Source organism: Lagenorhynchus albirostris, chromosome 2, assembly GCF_949774975.1.
Source record: "Lagenorhynchus albirostris chromosome 2, mLagAlb1.1, whole genome shotgun sequence".
Lineage (NCBI taxonomy): Eukaryota > Metazoa > Chordata > Mammalia > Artiodactyla > Delphinidae > Lagenorhynchus > Lagenorhynchus albirostris.
Genome location: NC_083096.1, coordinates 148,531,502 through 148,552,471, shown reverse-complemented (window position 1 = coordinate 148,552,471; position 20,970 = coordinate 148,531,502). Strand labels below are relative to the sequence as shown.

The following is a 20,970-nucleotide window of genomic DNA, read 5'->3' as shown; positions in this document are numbered from 1 at the left end:
AACACGGATTGCTGCTACCCTCCCCCAGAATTTCCTATTTAGTAGATCTGGGGTGGGGCCCTAGAATTTGCCTTTCTAACAAGTTCACAGGTGATGCTGATGCTGCTGGTCTGGGGACCACATTTTGAGAGTCACTGCTTAGGCCAACTTTCACCTTACTTTTTCAGTATCCTAGGGGCACAGTCCATTCCCTTTAAGACGGCCTTTTTTCACTGTTAGATGGTTCTTCCTATAATTAAACCTACTTCTCCTTCTGTTATTTTTATCCAGTATATCAAACTGGCCTCTGAAATAAGAAGTTTACTCTCCTATAACAGAGGAGATAGCTCTCTTGTAGTTGAAGAGAGTTATTCATGTCTTCTTTGTTTTATTTCTTTCACGTTAAATGTTTATAGTTTCCCTAATAGTTATTGGAAGAGTACTGCAATTTGTAGTTATGTTAATATTGCCATAATAGTATTTTATTTGTAACCTTGTTTCTCTTGCTATATTCCCTGGGATTCTATCCAAGCCAGAAACCTGGAAGTCATCCTAGGCTCCTTCCCCTCCTTAACTCCCTATTTTGCTGAAGAATCATTTGAGTGTAGAAATGATAGGAACCAGATAGAAATTTGATCCAATTTAAGCAGAAAGGGGGAGCTTACTATAAGGGTACAGTGGTATGCCGTTGAATCTGAAAACATGTGGTTTGGCTGGATCTCTCATAAGTGACTAGAAATGGGAACTAGAAAACTGCAAGAAGCAAATTAGTTTGGAAGTTAGAAAGGAAGTTCCTCTTCCCATGCCCTTTTTCTTTCTTGGGCTATGTGTGGTTCTGTTTTATTTGCTTCATTCTCTTTTCCTGTCTTTTAATGAATTCTTTGGTAAATTCAGTAATGTTCTGCTGTTTTAAAAAGTGCAGTCTAGCTGAGCAAGAGAAGCAAGATACAGAACAGTTCGTACAGAGTGATTCCATTTATCTAATATTCTGTTCGAAGCCTGGATAGTAGTTACCCTGGAGGGATAGTGTAGTGACTAGAAGGGTGCACAGGGGGCTTTCTGGAATGCTTGGTTATGTCTTTTTTTTTTTTAATCTTGATGCTGGTTCCATGGATATGTTTAACTTGCAAAATTTATTGAGTTATATGCTTAGGTATATGTACTTTTCTGAAATGAGTAATATACTTAAGTAAAAGTTAAAAAGACGTCCTGATTTAAAAGTTAAATTTCATTTCCCATTTATATTTCCTTCCCTTTGCAAAGTTTTGACAGGGGAGACTTGGAATAAGAAGGTGCATGATCTGCTTTCATTATTCCTCTCCTCTGTTTTCTGGCTTCTTTACTTTGGTATGTTATGATAGGGAATAGGGAGATTGAAAAGGATATGACTTTCTTTTGGGACTTCCCTGGTGACGTAGTGATTAAGAATCCGCCTGCCAGTGCAGGGGACACAGGTTCAATTCCTGGTCCAGGAAGATCCCACATGCTGCGGAGCGACTAAGCCCCTGCGCCACAACTACTGAGCCTGTGCTCTAGAGCCCATAAGCCACAACTACTGAGCCTGTGCTCTAGAGCCCATGAGCCACAACTTTCTTTTAACTGGTGCTGATCTCGTCCTATCGGTTGTCGATCCTTTTGTGGCTAAGACTAACTGTTCATCCATACAGTGTAGCAGGCATCCAAGTGCTGGCTCTCTCAAGTAGCTCATTTGTAAGGTATTTTTGGGATACTTTTCTTTCCATATTGCCTTCACATAGGATATTCCTTCAGCATGATATCTTACAAGGCCTTCTCACTTCCCTCCACCCAAAGCTGCTTACTGGGGTGTTGCTTCTGTGAATGGCCAGCCCTTTTTGGTGGGTTACCAGCATTAGTGCCCAGACCCTGCTTTCTTCATGGTTTCTACTTGATGCATAGGTACTGTTTCATCCTCGATACACCAGTTGGTGGGAATATAGGCTGTTCCCTTGCTGCCTTCTCTTTTCGCATTGACTACTCCTTCCAATTCTCCTTTCTCCCTGCTCATTCCTGTTAGAGTTGGATGGGCACATCAGTAGATTTAATGGTACAGTGCCTAAATATCCCCCTTTATCCTTTTATCCATTTACTACCAATTTTTTTAAAAAAATTATTTATTTATTTATTTATTTGGCTATGCTGGGTCTTAGTTGCGGCACGTGGGATCTTTGTTGCTGCGTGCGAGATCTTTGTTGTGGCCTACTGGATCTTTTAGTTGCGACATGCGGGATCTTAGGTGCGGCATGCGGGATTTAGTTCCCTGACCAGGGATTGAACCCGTGTACCCTGCACTGGGAGCGTGGAGTCTTAACCACTGGACCACCAGGGAAGTCTCATTTACTACCAATTTTAAAAATACTTTTTCCTCGGGAATTCCCTGGTGGTCCAGTGGTTAGCATTCTGTGCTCTCACTGTCGAGGGCCCAGGTTCAGTCCCTGGTTGGAGAACTAAAATCCCACAAGCCATGCTATGCGGCCAAAAAAAAAAAAAACCCCAAAACAAATGAAAAAAACCTTTTTCCTTTTCTCTTCAGTTATTTTTCATCAACTTCACTCTTCTTTTTATCCTGGGGTATTTGTAAATTATATTCTGGATGGCCACCACTAAGCAATGTTTGTACTTTCCTGTGTGTGAACTCACCGGTCACAGTATATGACCCTAGAGGCTTTATTTATTTATTTTTAAATTATTTATTTGGTTGCGCTGGGTCTTAGTTGCGGCAGGTGGACTCCTTAGTGGTGGCTCACTGACTCCTTAGTTGTGGCACGTTGGCTCCTTAGTTGCAGCTCGCTGGCCCCTTAGTTGTGGCATGTGAGCTCTCAGTAGCGGCATACATGTGGGATCTAGTTCCCTGACTAGAGATCGAACCTGGGCCCCCTGTATTGGGAGCACAGAGTCTTAACCACTGTCCCACCAGGGAAGTCCCCTCTAGAGGCTTTAAAAAAAATCTTTTCTCAAGGAGGCAGGCATTTTTCCATTTATTTCCCACCCCCCTGTGGCTTTATTGCTATGGTACTAGTTGCTTGTGTCTTGTTTTTCAAATGGCAGGTAACATAGATTTCAGTTATTTATTTCTCCTTATGCTTCTCATTTTGTCTTTGTACTGTCCAGGTCAGATTGATGTGCTACTTATCTGTGTTTGTTGTAGCTTCCTTCACTGAAATATAAAAGATAGGCCTCATTTGCCTTATTTTTTATTTTTTTACCCAGAATATTTTCTCATTAATGCTGCTAATTAGGTGGGTGTTTGCTTTAAAATGTCTGCATCTTGATGATGCTTACTGAGTGAGGAGGAAGTGGCATTGGGATGGGGTGGGATGGGTTAGACTAAAATAAAGGCAATGGGAAGGCACTGTCAATGCTTCATATTGTCTGTATATCCTCCATTGTACTATTATAATTTTTCATTGAAAACATGAGTTCAGCTCCTATTATAGACATAAAGAAGGCTTTGAGTTTTACTTTAGCATTAATTGAATGTTAGGGGTATTTCTAACTTTGTATGACAGGTAAAGGAAGGTCTATTATTTACGATTTTTTAAAAACTAAAATATACTTTTCTTTACTAGATACAGGAAGAGTGTGAATAAATGGAGAAAAGTAAATAAACATAATTAGACATGTACTCATTATGGATAATATATCCTGTCAAAGTGCCTTATTGTGTCACCTTGTGAATCTCATCCCCTATTTTTCCTTTGGCATTTTATACTCAATGTCCCACATCATTCACAGCATACCCAAACAGCTGTCACTAAGAAATTTGTTTCTGGCTTTAGCTGTTGAACAGGAAATATAAAATGTTGGCACTTTTTAACTGTAATGAATGTTGTAGAGATATTTAATATAAAGTTAGTTCTTATACTTTCAGAAAAGACATTAAAGGCTTATGTTTTACTTCTTTCACTTTGAAGGATGTGATAACTGGACTTAGTCCCCTGCTCTTCAGGAAGCTCAGTAATCCTGACATATTTTCATCCACTGGAAAAGCTAAACTTCAACGACAACTTAGTCAGGATGACTCTAAGTTACGGAGAGGAAGCCCGGCCAGTTCTTTTTCAGGTAAGTATCTAATTTTGTTTTCTTTTAACAGTTGTGGGAATGGGACTTCCCTGGTGGCACAGTGGTTAAGAATCCGCCTGCCAATGCAGGGGACATGGATTCGAGCCCTGGTCCGGGAGGATCCCACATGCTGCAGAGCAACTAAGCCCATGTACCACAACTACTGAGCCTGTGCTCTAGAGCCTGCGAACCACAACTACAGAGCCTGCGTGCCACAACTACTGAAGCCTGTGTGCCTAGAGCTGGTGCTCCGCAATAAGAGAAGCCACCGCAGTGAGAAGCCGGTGCACTGCAACGAAGAGTAGCCTCCGCTCGCCGCAACTAAAGAAAGCCCACACGCAGCAACGAAGACCCAATGCAGCCAAAAAACAAAAAAACCCCCAGAGCTGTGTGACTGTTTTGTCAATATTTAAGGGTATATCAACTGACTTGGCATCTTGACCCCTTCTTCTGTTGTAATAGTGTTATGTAGAACACTTGTGGGTAAGGCTGTCTTCCTTTCTTTACTGTTTCCCTGTTTCCTCATGGCATTTCTGAATGCTAACCTCCTGAACCTGCTGAGTATTTCCTGGTTGACCATTATCACTGGTTATTCCCTTTCAATATGATTTGTGCTCTCTGCTTACTTCTGTAGGCTTCACAAACTTTGCTTCTTTTTATTTTCTTTTTTCTCTTATTTCCAAAACTCATTCCAAAGCCCATAGTGCCTCCCCACCTCATCCATAGAAAAGTCTTAAAAAATTCAAAGGGAAAAATTAATACAAGAACATCATGCCCAAATAGGAAGCAATTAAAATGTGGCATAGTTTTAAGCAATCAATAGAGTATGGAAGAAAGAGAATCCATTTGACTTTAGTTGAAGAAGCAAATGTAATCCTATTACATTCCTTGGCGTACTGTAAACAGTTTTCAGTTTCTTTTTATTTTTGTACCTTTTCAGGGCTGTTCCCTTGGCTTTCTCTTCTCACTCTTCTATTGAAATTTTATTTTGTCAGTCATGTATTTAATCACATAGAGCTATTTCTTGTTTGTTTTTTTCCCATAGCATTCTGCTCTTCTTTTAAGGATGTATTTATCTTCTAATTCTCTATGAGTAAATAGATTTTTTATTTTTGGATTAAAATTTTCTTTTTTAAGTTTTCTTTTGTTTCTGAATCAACTTTTTTTCTTTTGAGCACCTAACAACCAGAATCCATTGCTTTGCTCTGAGATGCTAATAAATCCCTTTTATCCTGTGAGGTAATTGTCTGGCTACTGGGTGGTGCAATGTGGGAATGTGGTTGTGTTTGACTGTTCTGTCTACAGATTTTCAGTTACTCTGATTTCAGCCTTATGCCTTACTTTATGTCCTCTTAGGTATCTAAGTACTGAGTACTGAACTTACCTGAGATTTTGCAGGGCAGCCTGATGCCCCATTTAATTACAAGCTCCACTAAGCTTATTATACCTCATGCCTTTCTTTGCCCAGTTCCATTGGTTATGATTCATCTATATGCTTTAGATTTTCCCCAAATTTTGTTCATTCCCTCGTAGAGTGTCTATGTATCTGTCTCTGTCTCTCTTTCTCTCTCTGGTGATAGCCTTTATTTGTTTATTTAGTTTTTATTCTCTCTCTCTTTTTTTTGGCCGTGTGGCGCCATGTGGCCATTTTGCGGGATCTTAGTTCCCTGACCAGGGATTGAAGCCGGGCCCGTGGCAGTGAGAGTGCTGAGTCCTAACCACCGGACCGCCAGGGAATTCCCTCTTTATTCTCATTTAATGGAGTTTCCTGGGGGACAAAAATACAAGTATGTGCTCAGTCAGCCATCTTTAACTGGGAATATTTCTTAAAAATATCCTCAAATTATTGTAAGAATAATAATTAGAATTTTTAAGAAGTTTTCTTTTTTTCTGAGTTATTTGTTTACTAAAGGGCTAGTTGCTCCATTTGTTCATATTGTTCCTTCTGTTTTTAAATTGTTTGTGTTCCTCAGATTCTTGGCAGTTCTTGGTATGCTTCAAGCCCTGACCAGTAGATGTCCAAATGGGTTTCTTCTGCTGTTGTATAAGCCTCTTTCCCTAGCAGGCCCTTATTTTGAAGGGAGATAGAGTGATACTAGCCTTTGTATATGTGGATGGGGAAAGTTAACAAACTAGCTTTCCTTTAGGTTATATAGATCCTCATCTATAGGCAGATCGCCTGGAGAGCTTGGCAACATTTGCAGAAGGAAGAAAAGAAACCAGGCAGGCTCTGCTCTGGGCTTGTGGAAGTTTTGAGTACAGAACCATTATTATTTTTTGTGGAGCATTTTATGGAAAGACTTCTCATTAAAGCATGCATTTGAGAGCAGACTTGAAAGATAACTAGATTTTTTTAAATTGTGTGTTCCTGATCAAAAATGTAAAATATGCCAGTTATAAAAAATTTGAGTACAATAACATGCATCATGTCAAAAGTGAAGTGTCCTTCTTAAATCTTTACTTTCTTCTATTTTCCCTCCCTTCAAACCATTTATATATACTCCATTATATTTAAATATACATTTAAAATCTTATATAAATATATATAAGCTTTATTTTAAAAATGAACATTGGAATCATAAGCTATATGCTTCCTTTTTAAAAGAATTTTTTTTTTTTTTTTTTGCGGTACGCGGGCCTCTCACTGTTGTGGCCTCTCCCGTTGCAGAGCACAGGCTCTGGATGCACAGGCTCAGCGGCCATGGCTCATGGGCCCAGCCGCTCTGCGGCATGTGGGATCCTCCCGGACCGGGGCACGAACCCGTATGCCCTGCAAAGGCAGGCGGACTCTCAACCACTGCGCCACCAGGGAAGCCCCTAAAAAAATTCTTTTTATTTTTAATTTTTATTACATTTTGGCCGCACTGTGTGGCATGTGGGATCTCAGTTCCCCAACCAGGGATTGAACCCGTGCCCCCTGTGGTAGAAGCGTGAAGTCTTAACCATTGGTCCGCCAGGGAAGTCCCTATATGCTTCCTTTCTGCTATTTTCACTTAACAGGAAATGTTGAACATTTTTCTCTTGACTACATGTTCAGCTGCCTCATTATTTTTAACGGGTTCAGTATGTCATTACGTGAAGATTATAATTAACTGGTAATGATCATTTATCTTATTTACAATTTTATTATGATGAGCATTGCTAGGGAGACGTTCTGGTCTACTTTTTTTTCTTTACATTCCTATAAGTGGAATGCTGGGTCCAAGCATACTCAAATTAAAATTATAATAGGTTTTGCTAAATTGCCCTGCAAATAAGTTGCATCACACTTTGTTTGCAGTAAAAGGATATGTTATAGCAAAAACAAAACCCAAACCTCCTTTTGCTCATACCTCTTTATAAAGTGGGTATTTCCATGACAAATAGGATTTTGCCAGGAAAAAGAAGGGTTTTCAAGTGAATTGATGATCAAGATAAAGCCTGCTGAATATGCAGGGCAGAATATTTAAGTTGAATGAGTGAATGGGTTTGGAAAGAGTGGAAGGAGAGCAGGCCAGGAAGATAATCTGGATTTACGGAGGATCTTTTTAGTGTTTTTTAGTGTTTTAAAAGTGTGGCTTAGGGGACTTCACTGGTGGCTCAGTGGTTAAGAATCCTCCTGCCAGTGCAGAGGACACAGGTTCGAGCCCTGGTCCAGGAATATCCCACATGCCAAGGAGAAACCAAGCCCATGTGCCACAACTGAGCCTGCACTCTGGAGCCCGCGAACCACAGGTACTGAACCTGCGTGCCACAACTACTGAAGCCCGTGCACCTAGAACCCGTGCTCCACAACAAGAGAAGCCACCGCGATGAGTAGCCCCCACTCGCCGCAACTAGAGAAAGCCTGTGCGCAGCAATGAAGACCCAACTCAGCCAAAATAAATAAATAAATAAATAAATTTTTTAAAAAAAGTGTGGCTTAGGACTTCCCTGGTGGTCCAGTGGTTAAGACTCCGCCCTTCCCCTGCAGGGGGCGCAGGTTCCATTGCTGATTAGGGAACTAAGATCCCACATGCTGTGTGGCGCCGCCAAAAACAAAAAACCAAACCAAAACAAGCAAAAAGTGTGGCTTAATTCTTTAAACAGTAGGGAGTCATGAGAAGGGAATGACGTGACCATGTTTGTTCTGATTAGATCACTAGCAGCAACGTGAGAATGGTGTGAGGGGAGTTGAAATGGGACTTGAACCTCAGGTAGAAAGTCATTGTAATTCTAGATGCTTAGTCTTTATAAGTGATTTTCTTGTAGTCTCTCAGTGGGATTAAGGCAGTTGGTCAACCTGGACTGAACACATGGAGCCTGGCAAGAATAGTATATATTCAGTGTTTGTCTTCTGGAAACCTAAGGGCCAAATTTGTCTAGGAAAAGCTGTCAGCTCCACTCTTATTGCATTGAGTTGGTGAGAAACTAGGTGGGATGGAAGGGACTAGAAAACTCCTAGCCTGCTAGGTTGGGTGTCAGGGTTGGGCCCTGGCATGATGGTGGATATTACAGAGAATTTATTTTTTTTAATATTAATTTATTTTGGCTGCGCCAGGTCTTAGCTGCGGCATGCATGCAGAGTTCCCTGGCCAGGGATTGAACCCGGGCCCCGTGCTTTGGAAGTGTGGAGTCTTACCCGTTGCACCACCAGGAAAGTCCCTACAGAGAATTTAAAATAGTCATCAACTCAGTTCAGTATTCCACTTGGCATTTCTCACCACCACCAATATAGTTGGAATTTTTAGAGGGCTGCAGATTCTAAAATGGATGTGGAGGGACTTCACTTTGTTTTGGATCAAAGTACTTAAAAAAAAATATATATATATATATTTATTTATTTGGCTGTGCTGGGTCTTAGTTGCAGCATGTGGGATCTAGTTCCCTGACCGGGGATCGAACCTGGGCCCCCGGAATTGGGAGGGTGGAGTCTTAACCACTGGACCACCAGGGAAGTCCCTGGATCAATGTACTTGTAATCCACTTGATATCATTGTATTTTTTCATTTGTTAATTAATAATTTGTTAATTTTCCAAACCTTGTTGTTGAAGGTAAGCAGCTGCTCCCCTTGTCTGGCAGTGTACATAGCAGTGTGGGACAGGTGACTTGGCAGTCTTCAGGAGAAGCATCAAACCTGGTTCGAATGAGGAATCAGTCCCTCGGACAGTCTGCGCCTTCTCTGACTGCTGGTTTGGTAAGTGTTAGTACAGATGGTCCCTTGCTCCATGAACAAATTCTTGGTTGTCATTCGTCATTATTGCATCTATTATTTTCCTTTTTAGGGTTTGGCTAGTTTCATTTCTCAAAGCGAATTATGGGAAAGAATGGAATTTAATAGACTGTATTCTGATTGCTCTCATGCTGTCACTGGTACTGATTATATAATGAGAGTCAAGAAGAAGACTCAATATGATTCTAACTTTAATGAATAAATTTCCTGAGAAGGAGCTTTCTTATAGAAATGATTCTAAATCTTGTGAAGTTGTGTTGCTTCTGTGTACAGCTCTGTGGTATACATATTTAGTACATGAAGATAGGGAACATGTTTTGCACATAGTAGGCAGTTCAGTATATACTGGGTGAAAAGAATGAGACTTTTCTTTGTCTAGACTTTGTATAGTAGACAGGACCTAACAGAGGTTACACTGTGTAGTCTGGGCAGGTTGTTTTCTGCCTATTATTGCATCTTGTACCCTTTTACCCTCAGTGGCCCTGCCTCTTTACTTAGGGGACCCGTTAACTTTCTGCTGATCTCACACTCTTACCTCTAAATGTAGGACAAGGCACACAGTAATTTTCAGGATACAATAACAGAAGCTTGTTCCCGTTAAAATAATCTTATCTACTCTTTGGGACCATAAATCTTTTGGGTTGGCACATAGGGAGTAGAAAGTTTTGTCCATTTGTCCATCCTGGGAAGTGGGGATAGGGGAAGAAGTCTGTGACTTTTAGGCCACAGGGACCATCAGGGTCATTTGTGGAACTTCCCCAACTTTTTATCTTATTTATTTATTTTATTTTTGGCTGCGTTGGGTCTTTGTTGCTGCGTGTGGGCTTTTCTCTAGTTGCGGTGAGCAGGGGCTACTCTTCATTGCGGTGCGCGGGCTTCTCATTGCAGTGGCTTCTCTTGTTGTGGAACACGGGCTCTAGGTGCGCGGGCTTAAGTATGTGCAGCATGCGGGCTCAGTAGTTGTGGCACGTGGGCTTTAGAATGCAGCCGCAGTAGTTGTGGTGCATGGGCTTAGTTGCTCTGTGGCACGTGGGATCTTCCCGGACCAGGGCTCGAACCCATGTCCCCTGCATTGGCAGGCGGATTCTTAACCACTGTGCCACCCAGGAAGCCCCCAACTTTTTATCTTGAAAATATCAAACCTACAGAAAAATGGAAAGAATGGTACAGTGTATACCCAATTAAGCTTGCTTAGATTGACCAATTTCGTTGTAACTTTATATTTTGCCACATTTTGTTTAATCTGTGTGTATGTATATATTTTTTTCCTGAAGATTTCAAAGGAAGTAACAGACCTTATGCTACCTCCCTCTTAAGTATTTCTCCTAACATCAAGGACAGTCTCCTAAATAACCACAATATATAGCGGACCCTTGAACACCACTGGTTTGAACTGGGTGGGCCCACTTATATGTGGATTTTTCCCAATAGTAAATGCTAGTACTATAGGATCCATGATTGGTTGAATCCTGGGATGCAGAACTGTAGATAGGGAGGGCCAACTGTAAGTTTATACTTGGATTTTCCACTGCATGGAGGGGTGGGGAGGGTTTGGGAGATGTCAGCACCTCTAACCCCTGCATTGTTCAAGGGTCACCTGTATTGTCAGATCCAAGAAGTTTAATATCAATTTAATATAAAAACCATATTCAAATTTCCCTACTTGTTTTCAGCATGTCTATTAAAGCCCCATCTCTCCCCTCTTTAACATCTGGAACTTAAAAAAAAAAAAAATCCATGTACCGTCATAGAGATTTTGATCCAGTGGGTCTGGGGTGGTCCCAGGCATCCGTATTTTCTTTAAAGCATTATACCTACTTCTAGATGCACTCTTTTGAGAACTACTGCCACTAAGGTAAAGCTGAATGTTTCATTTTAAGGTGGTTTGTTGCAGAGGAAATTCTTGGACTGAGTTTGCTGAATTCCTAGCTTAGGCCAACTGAAGTAGAATATTCCTGAATTAATTTTTTTTAAAGCTTATTGAGACATAATTCACATATGATAAAATTCACTCATTTAAACCGTACAATTCAGTGATTTTTAGTATATTCATAGATACATGCAGCCATTACTGGAGTCAATTTTAGAACATTTTCATCATTTCAGAAAGAATTCCTATACCCTTTAGCTATCACCTTCATATTTTCACATCTCCTTAGCCTTATGTAACCATTAATATACCTCCTGCCTCCATAGATTTACCTGTACTGTACATTTCATATAAATTGAGCCTTATACTATGTGACCTTTTGTAACTAGCTTCTTTCACTTAGGACGATGTTTTCAAGGTCCATCCATTGTGTAGCATGTATTAGTATGTCATTCCTTTTTACTCCTGAATAATATTCCGTTGTATGGATATGCCATGTTTTGTCTATCTGTTTGTCAGTGGATGGACATTTGGGTTGTTTCTTCCTTTAGACTATTATGAATAATGCTGCTATGAACATTTGTTTACAATTTTCACATGGACAGTTTTCATTTTTCTTGTGAGTGGAATTGCTGGGTCGTATGGTAATTGTTTAAATGTAGCAGTGTTTGATAAACTGCAGTGTATGAGATTTTTGGTTTCTTCACATTGTCATCAACATTTGCTATTATTTGTCTTTGATTTTAGCTATCCTAGTGGGTCTGAAGTGGTATCTGTGGTTTTGGTTTGTGTTTTCCTAATGACTAATGACATTGATCATCTTTTCATGTGATTATTTGCCCTTTGTATGTCTTCTTTGAAGAAATGTCTATTCAGACTCTGCCCATTTAAAAAATTGGGTTATTTGTCTTTTTTATATACGGATTTGTAAAATCATTACTTCTTTAGACCTGAATCCAGTTACTTCTTTCCTCCCAGGGATCTGCCTTTTGTTTCCTCCTGTGCCTTTCTTTCCTGAGCTATTTGCTTACTTATAGTAACCTCAGCTAGTTCCTCCTTTTTCATTCTCCTACTCAAGGATTTCCAGTTGGTATTTTATGTTTGGTGGCACATTTGATAGTATCGAATACTTTTCCTGCTTTGACTTACTTTACACTGAATATACCTCGATGCCACCCCAGCTTCTGGCTGTGGCATTTCTGAAAAATCTGTCCTATAACGTATTCTTGTTGTTAATAGAGTTACGGCCCTATATAGTCCATAGACCCAGCCTCCAGAGAATTTTTGGTTCAAAAAGATTCACATAATAACAACAAAAAACAATTTAAAAGTAACATAACAACACTTAATAGAATGTTAATTATGACTTAAAAGGAACTAAGGAGACAAGAATTGTGTTGTGTATAATTATTGGGGAGATAATTTGCAGGAGGTTAGATTTGACCAGACTCTGGAGAATCGATAGCCAGAAGCCTTAATGTAGCAAATACTTTCATTTTGACGACATCTACGTGATTGTGTTTATGAGGAGACTTTTTTCTTCTCCCTCGTTTCCTAGTATCTATTGAGAAGATTTCTCTGAAGGCCCATCTTCCCCATATATATAGTGACAATGATTCCAATTAGTGGTTTCCAGAGCATGTATAAAAAGGATCATACAATCATACTACTATATTGTATGTTACTAGGGATAGGAAAAAACTTAGATGACATCTTGTCCAAGATTAATTATTAATCTTAAGATATATGTACATACATATATGTTAGGGAACCACTGACCAAAACCGCCCACCTTGGCCAGGCACAATGATAACCGCTTGTGTGAATTGTCTCACAACAGGAGGTTCTGATAAAGAACTAGGTGCTGCCACCCAAAAACTAACCAGGAGAATTCGGGAGGGGCCTAAAGGAGGGAGGACATGCCAGCCCATAGTATGTCTTGTAAAACTAACCCAGAAGAATTCGGGAAGGGCCAAAAGGAGGAGGGAGGAGACGATATGTGCTGCCAGCCTCCCAGAAACCCTCACACTTGGATGCATCTTGGCTGAGAGATGTGCAAGCCACCAGAAGGACCCTGAGTCAGACCAAATAGGAGCCAAGCAAGATGATTGGCCAGGGACAACTGGAAGCTAACCCCATTGCTATAAAACCTGAGACTGTGAGCTATGCGGCAGAGCAGTTCTCCTGGGTTCCCTTATCCTGCTGCTCTCCGCCCGGGCACCCCTTCCCAATAAAGTTTCTTGCTTTGTCAGCACATGTGTCTCCTCAGACAATTCATTTCCAAGTGTTAGACAAGAGCCCACTCTCGGGCTCTGGAAGGGGTCCCCCTTCCTGCAACATATATACATATCCTTTTATGATATAAATTATAATATATGACATATATAAGATATTTACATATATATCTTAAAATACATATATAAGATTGTATGTATATAATCTTTAAAATAAGGTTAGTTCCTTCTTTGCTTTCTCATGAATATGTCGAGTAGTATCTGCAACTTTGATCTTTGTCTGTGACTCGCTCCATCTGTTTATCCTTCCTCTCTGTTCCCCTAAACCGATTCTTCGGTTGTTCCCTGTCTTGTTAAATAGCACCATGACCCACCCCACTCCCTGCCCCAGTAGTAGAAAGCTACAGACCTAGAAGTCTGTTTTGACTCCTCCTCTGCCCTTACTCTATCCCCATCCAATCATCCATCAAGTCCTAGCTCCCAACATCTCTGAGTGGTTCTACTTTTTTTCACAAGGGATGTGGCCCAGTTTAAGCCACATTTGCAGTCTCTTGGATCATTGTTGGGGCCTCGTTACTGTTAACCCTGTATTCATTCTTCTTCCTTTCCAACCACTCTCCACTCTAAAGTCTATTCTTTCAAAACCACAAATCTGATATGTCTGTTCTTACTCTTTTCTTTTAGTTTTATCTTCTAAAATTTTCATTTGGTTAATATTTATCCAGCCGTAATGTTTAAAATCTTTCCATAGCTTTCTATAACAATTATTATAAAATATAGTAATAAGTAATTATTGAGTGGATGTGTTTTCATTGACATTAGCAAATTGGTAATGAGGCATTAGAGACAGAGACCACAGATGGAAAGATTAGGCTTGGATGCTTTTTCTCTGAAATCAGTCTGTTGGATTCAAGTAATTTGGTACAATTCACTGGTTAGGTTGACCTAACCAGTGAATTGTACCAAATATTGACATTTTAATAGGAGGGCTGTAAATCCCAGGAATCTTTTAATTGATAGTGTTTGACTAATTCTCCAAATATACTTTTGGGATTCTTTCTTTACTTTATTGGCAGACATGGCCTTCACAGGAATGATGCCTTTATAGGACTGATCACTTGCAAGGAATGGCTCTTTCCATCCTCATGTTCCTAGTTGACATGTAGCATTGTATCTCCTACATAGTAGGCAATGTATAATTACTTACTGAAGGAGTAAAGCACTTTTGGAATACCTTCACTAATGTTATAGCTGGTTGGATTAATACTTGTTTGAAGTATAATGTCCACAAAAGAAGGTTGATTTGGGCTTCCCTGGTGGCACAGTGGTTGAGAGTCCGCCTGCCGATGCAGGGGACACGGGTTTGTGCCCCGGTTTGGGAAGATCCCACATGCCGCAGAGCGGCTAGGCCCGTGAGCCATGGCCGCTGAGCCTGCGCGTCCGGAGCCTGTGCTCTGCAACGGGAGAGGCCACAACAGTGAGAGGCCCACGTACCGCAAAAAAAAAAAAAAAAAAAAAAGGTTGATTTAATGTGTCAGTACCAGCCTGAAATGATGTCACACAGACCTCTATTCTTGTCCTTGTCTTAATTCATTTTAATCAATATCTTGGATAAAGACACTGAAGAAATTGCTTATCACGTATGCATCAGTATCCCATGCTGATGACATGTTGAATGTTAAATTCAGTCAGAGCCTTACAAACAGAAATGATGGTTCAAGAAGAACCAGGAAAATGAGGTTTAACAGAGAGAAAAGTAACCTTTGAAAAGCCCAAAGCTCAAAACTGGATTGAAATTTGAATTAAAGTCAAGTTCCAAGACATTTTCGTCACTGTAAAAGGAAAACCTTTATCCATTAAGCAGTCACTGTCCATTTTAACTTCATCCCAGCCCTGGTAACTACCAATCTATATTCTGTCTCCATGGATTACCTATTTTGGATATTTCTTATGAATGGAATCACATGGTATGTGATCTGTGTCTGGCTTCTTTTATTTAGCATAATGTTTTTGAGGTTTATCCATATTGTAGCATGTATCAGTACTTTGTTCCTTTTTATGGCTGAATATGATCCCATCGAATGGATATACCACATTGTGTTTATCCATTCATCAGTTGATGGACATTTGGGTTGTTTCCACCTTTTGGTTATTGTGAATAATGTTACTGTGAGCATTCATATTCAAGTATTTCTTTGAGTTCCTGGTTTCAGTTCTTTGGAGTATATACCTTCCTTCCTGGGAGTAGAATTGCTGAGTCGTATGGTAATTCTGTTTATTTTTTTGAGGAACCAATAAGCTGTTTTCCATAGTGGATGCATCATTTGGCATCCCTATCTACAGTGTGTGAGGGTTCCATTTTTTCTATATATTTGCCAAAACATTTTATTTTTTATTTTTTAAAATTAATTAATTAATTAACGGCTGCATTTGGTCTTCGTTGCTGTGTGCAGTCTTTCTTTAGTTGTGGTGAGCAGGGGCTACTCTTTGTTGTGGTGCCTGGGCGTCTCATTGCGGTGGCTTCTCTTGTGGAGAACTGACTCTAGGTGCACGGGCTTCATTAGTTGTGGCTCGTGGGCTTCAGTAGTTGTGGCTTGTGGGCTCTAGAGCGCAGGCTCAGTAGTTGTGTCTCATGGGCTTAGTTGCTCTGTGGCATGTGGGATCTTCCTGGAGCAGGGCTTGAACCTGTGTCCTCTACATTGGCAGGTGGATTCTTAACCACTGCACCACCAGGGAAGCCTCGCCAATACATTTTATTTTCTGTTTTTGTTGTTTTTTGTTTTTTTTAAATTATAGCTATCCTAGTGGGTATTAAGTGGTATCTCATTGTGGCTTTGAGTATTATTGTGTGGGGATTTTTTTTTTTGGCTGTGCTGAGCAGCATGTGGGATCTTAGTTCCCCAACCAGGGATTGAGCCTGTGCCTCTTACAGTGGAAGCATGGAATCCTAACCACTGGACTGCCAGGGAATTCCCTATTATTGTATTTTTAACGTAGTAATATTTCAGAACTTTTTCGAAGTGACATATTTGGGGTATGCCTTTGAAGGAATTAAAAATCCAAGATACTACTTACAACCTTTTCCCATACTTCTTAACTCTTATGATTATTCTTTAATTTTGACGTATGAGTTCAAAAAGAAACACCATGGATATTTGTTTTGCCTACTTCTGTGTTACAGAGATTCCAAACTCAGCAACTTCCCCTTTCAGGCTTACCTTTCTGCAGCTGTAACTTTTTGCCTTTTCTACTGTGAAAGTTGGAGATATCTCTATTTATCTCTTAATTAGGTTTATTGAGGTATAATTTTCATAGAATAAAGTTCACCCATTTTAAGTGTGCAATTTGATGAGTTTTCAAAATGTTCCCTTGTATCCCTTTGCAGTTTGTTCTTTCCTGAGTCCCAGCCCTTGGCAACCATTGACCTGCTTTATGTCACTGTGGGTTTTTTTGTCTTTTCCAGAATTTCATATAAATGGAATCATACAGTATGTAATATTTTGCGTTTGACTTCTTTCACTTAGCATAATGGTTTTGAGATTCATCCATGCTGTTTTGAGTATCAGTAGTTCCTTTTTATTGCTGAAAGTGTTCCATTGGCCTGGGTATGTCAGACTTTGTTTATTCACCACTTGATGATCATTTGGATTGTTTTTTTTTTTTTTTTTTTTTTTTTTTTTTGCGGTACACGGGCCTCTCACTGCTGTGGCCTCTCCCGTCGCGGAGCACAGGCTCCGGACATGCAGGCTCAGCAGCCATGGCTCACAGGCCTAGCCGCTCCACGGCATGTGGGATCTTCCCGGACCGGGGCACGAACCCATGTCCCCTGCATCAGCAGGCGGACTCTCAACCACTGCGCCACCAGGGAAGTCCTTGGATTGTTTTTTGTTTTTGCCTATTATGGAGAAAGCTGCTATGAAAGTTTGTGTACAAGTATTTGTGTGGACTTAGGCTTTCATTTTTGCTGGATAAATACCTAGGAATGAGATTCCTGGGATGTATGATAAGTGTATGCTTATCTCAGTGAGGAACTGGCATTTTTGTATTTACACCAGCAGTTGTTCCACATCCTTTTCAGTACTAGGTATTATCATTTTAATTTTAGCTGGTCTAATGGGTGTGTAGGGATATCTCGTTGTGGTTTTAATTTGCATATCCCTGATGACTAATGAGGTTGAATTGCTTTTTATGTGCTTGTTTGACATGTATGTGTGTGTGTGTGTGTGTGTGTGTGTGTGTATTCTATGGTGAATTACCTGTTCAAATCTTCTGTCCTTTAAAAAATTTTAGGTTGTTTGTCTTCTTATTATTGAGTCTTAAGAGTTCTTTGTATATTCTGAATACAAGTTATATATTTGATATATACTTTCTAAATATTTCTCCCTGTCTGTGGCTCATGTTTTCATTTTCTTATCACTGTTTTACATCAAAATCTGTTTATAAAAATGTGCAAAAATCATCTGTATTTCTCTATACTAACAATGAAATTGAAATTTAGAAATCATTACTATTTATAATAGCTTACAAATATGAAATAATTAAAGATAAATTTAAAAAAATTATTTGCAAGACCAGTACATTTTAAACTACAAAACATTACTGAGAGAGATTAAAGAATACTTAAATGAATGGAAAATATGATATGTTAATGGATTGGAAGACTCAATAACATTAAGATATAAATTCTCCTATTGATCTATAGATTCAATCCAGTTCCAATCAAAACCCAAGCAGGACTTTTCAGAAAGTGAAAAGATGATTTCAAGTTTATATTGAAATGCAAAGGGCCTAGAATAACCAAAACAATATTGAAAAAGGCCAAAGTTGGAGGAATCGCCCCACCTGATTTTATGAGTGTCTGTAAGGGTACAGTAATCAAGACATTGTGATATTAGTGTAAAGATAGACACACAAATCATTGGAACAGAATAGAAAGTTCAGAAATAGACAAATATGCAAGGTAATTTAATGGGGAAAAAATAGTCATTTCAACAAATGGTGCTGGAACAGTTTACATGGAAAAAAAAATGAACCTTGATCCTTACCCCATGCTATATACAAAAATTAACTTGAAATGGATAATTACCCAAATGTAAGAGCTAAAATTATAAAACATGTAAAGGAAAACTGGAGAAAAATTTTGTGATTTTGGGTGAGGCAAAGATTTCTTAGAACATAAAAGGCACAAGCCATAAGAGGGAAGAATTTTCACTTTATCAAATAGTATAAAAGAGTGAAGTGTTCAGTTTAGTAAGAATTATAAGAGTTTAGGTTTAAAAAAGTGCATTCAGTGCCTATTAACTTGAGAATTGCTCTCCTTTCCACTCTTGGTTTCTTCTTTTTTGCGAGAGGAACGTGTTTCTAATGCCACCTAGTGTCTTTTCAAAGGTATGAGAATAATGTTTCATAAGAGATTTTTTTTTCTTTTTTTTTTTTGAGGTACGCGGGCCTCTTACTGTCGTGGCCTCTCCCGTTGCGGAGCACAGGCTCCGGATGCACAGGCTCAGTGGCCATGGCTCACGGGCCCAGCCGCTCCGCGGCATGTGGGATCTTCCCGGACCGGGGCATGAACTTGTGTCCCCTGCATCGGCAGGCGGACTCTCAACCACTGCGTCACCAGGGAAGCCCCATAAGAGGTTTTAAAATAAAAGTTGGGAGATTTTCATGAGATTGAAAAGAATATTAGAAGCCTAGTTGCTTGTTCTCAAGAACATCCTTAAGTGAGAAGCAAAAGAATAGGCTAATTATTTTGCCTGAACAAATTCAGAGATGAATTTTGTAAACATTTTTATCATATCTTTTTTGATAATTTGTAAAGAATTTAAGGTGTACAATTTTAAAAATAGTGGCTTCCATATTTAAAAAAATTTTTTTCATCATTTAATCTTATTTTTAAATTAATTGTTTGTTTATTTTGGCCACACCACGCATCGTGTAGGATCTTAGTTCCCCATCCAGGCATCGAACCCATGCTCCTGCATTGGAAGCACAGAGTCTTAACCACTGGACCACCAGAGAAGCCCCCTTCCATATTTAAAAAAGCATTTAAAATTTAAAAAAATTTTAGATAAATTGGTTGATTGATTAGGACTACTGAAAAACATCTTATTGAATTTGTTGAGGGTTAGAATACATGACATACATGACAATGTTTATGCAAGTTTTTCATTAAGAAAGAAAGATGGTGTTATTAAATCACCAGTTAAAAGTTATAGCTACAGGTTTTGTTCTGTTTTGTTTTTGTTTTAAATCTTTTACAGAAAGTCTTTTAATCAGACCATTAATGTCGTATATTGCTATGTATAAGTGTAATTAACAGTGCGAGGAAAGATTGCAAAGTATTGATATTTGTACATTCTATCATGTTAACAAAATAGAAATCCTGGAGATATTTGAGTTGGGATAGAGAACTAATGTTTACTAGACCCTGTACCTAGGTTTTTTTTACATATATTCTTCTTTATTTTCTCAGGAACATAAATATTTTTTTTGTGAGGTAGACATAATTATCCTCTTTTACAGGTGAGGAAATTCAGGTCTGCAGAATGAATTTGTGCATTCATTCCACAAATATTTATGAGGTACCCACTATGTATCATCACTGTACTGGGTGCTCAGAATACAACGATGAACAAAACAAAGTTAAGTACTTTGCTGTAGGATAGTGGGTGAATGTCAGAGTACGGATTCAAAACCAGGTCTGACTCTGAGGTCTATTTCAAGACTTGTAAGTGGAGAGGCACGTCTTTAGCAAGTTGGGTGATTTGAATTGCACTTTTTTGCTGTACTTACTGATACTCAATTTTCTCAGCTATTCAGATACTGAAGATTTTGATCAGGATTACATATAGGGAAAGTTTTACTTGGTTTTGATTACATAAAAATTTCTCTTTGAGTTAAAAAGACTTTCTCGTCTTTAGAGTATGCAAATAAGTTGAAAATACATTTAATTTTATTCCACATAAAATGGTTTTGGCTGGAAAAAGAACAAATTATGATATTATAATAAAGAGATATAGGCAGGATGTAGTGAAATGGTAACATGTACATAGTACCTTCTCCTTAATAATAACCTGGTGCTGTTACCAACCCTAGGCCTGAAAGGGTGAGGGGAAGAAGTGATCCTTGGAACTTGGACAGACAGAGGAGCCTATGTATAGAAAGTGACCTGACAGTTGGCATGACTTGTGGTAGTGTGATGCAGCTTGCCTAACACAACCCTGCAGCGACCAACCCAGGAGAATGAATCTCCTCCACTCTCTCCCTTACCCTCTGTTCTTTCTCCGACCTCTTGCTGGTGCTACCTATTGGCTGAACCCATCTGGACAGAAGAGGGCAAGGGAACCTGTTGACATAGTTCATAATGAGCCTGCATTTGGGGTACAGTGAATGATCTGGAGGGGCGAATGGATGATATCCTGTACATCTTGCAAATATTTTAAACATTAAGCTTATTTATACATAGTTTTGACTATGAATTATGTTAAATCATATTGCAGTTTTATTCAAAGCACTGCTAATTCTTTTTTTTCATAAACCTGTTTTTGAGAGTGTCTTCATCCCAGAAACCATCTCTTGTAGTTCAGAAATTCCATCATTCTACAGTGCTCTGGTT

General features: G+C 39.3%; 1 protein-coding gene across 7 annotated transcripts in view; it reads left to right on the top strand.

The window, feature by feature from the left end:
* Nucleotides 1-20,970, top strand: part of MAST2 (microtubule associated serine/threonine kinase 2) — a 201,080-nt gene that overhangs the window by 24,995 nt on the left and 155,115 nt on the right. For all 7 annotated transcript variants that reach the window (XM_060140186.1, XM_060140181.1, XM_060140182.1 and 4 more), the window contains exons 2-3: nt 3,912-4,059; nt 9,073-9,215. In XM_060140186.1, the coding sequence (XP_059996169.1) occupies nt 3,912-4,059; nt 9,073-9,215 (291 nt within the window). The remainder of the gene's footprint in view (nt 1-3,911; nt 4,060-9,072; nt 9,216-20,970) is intronic.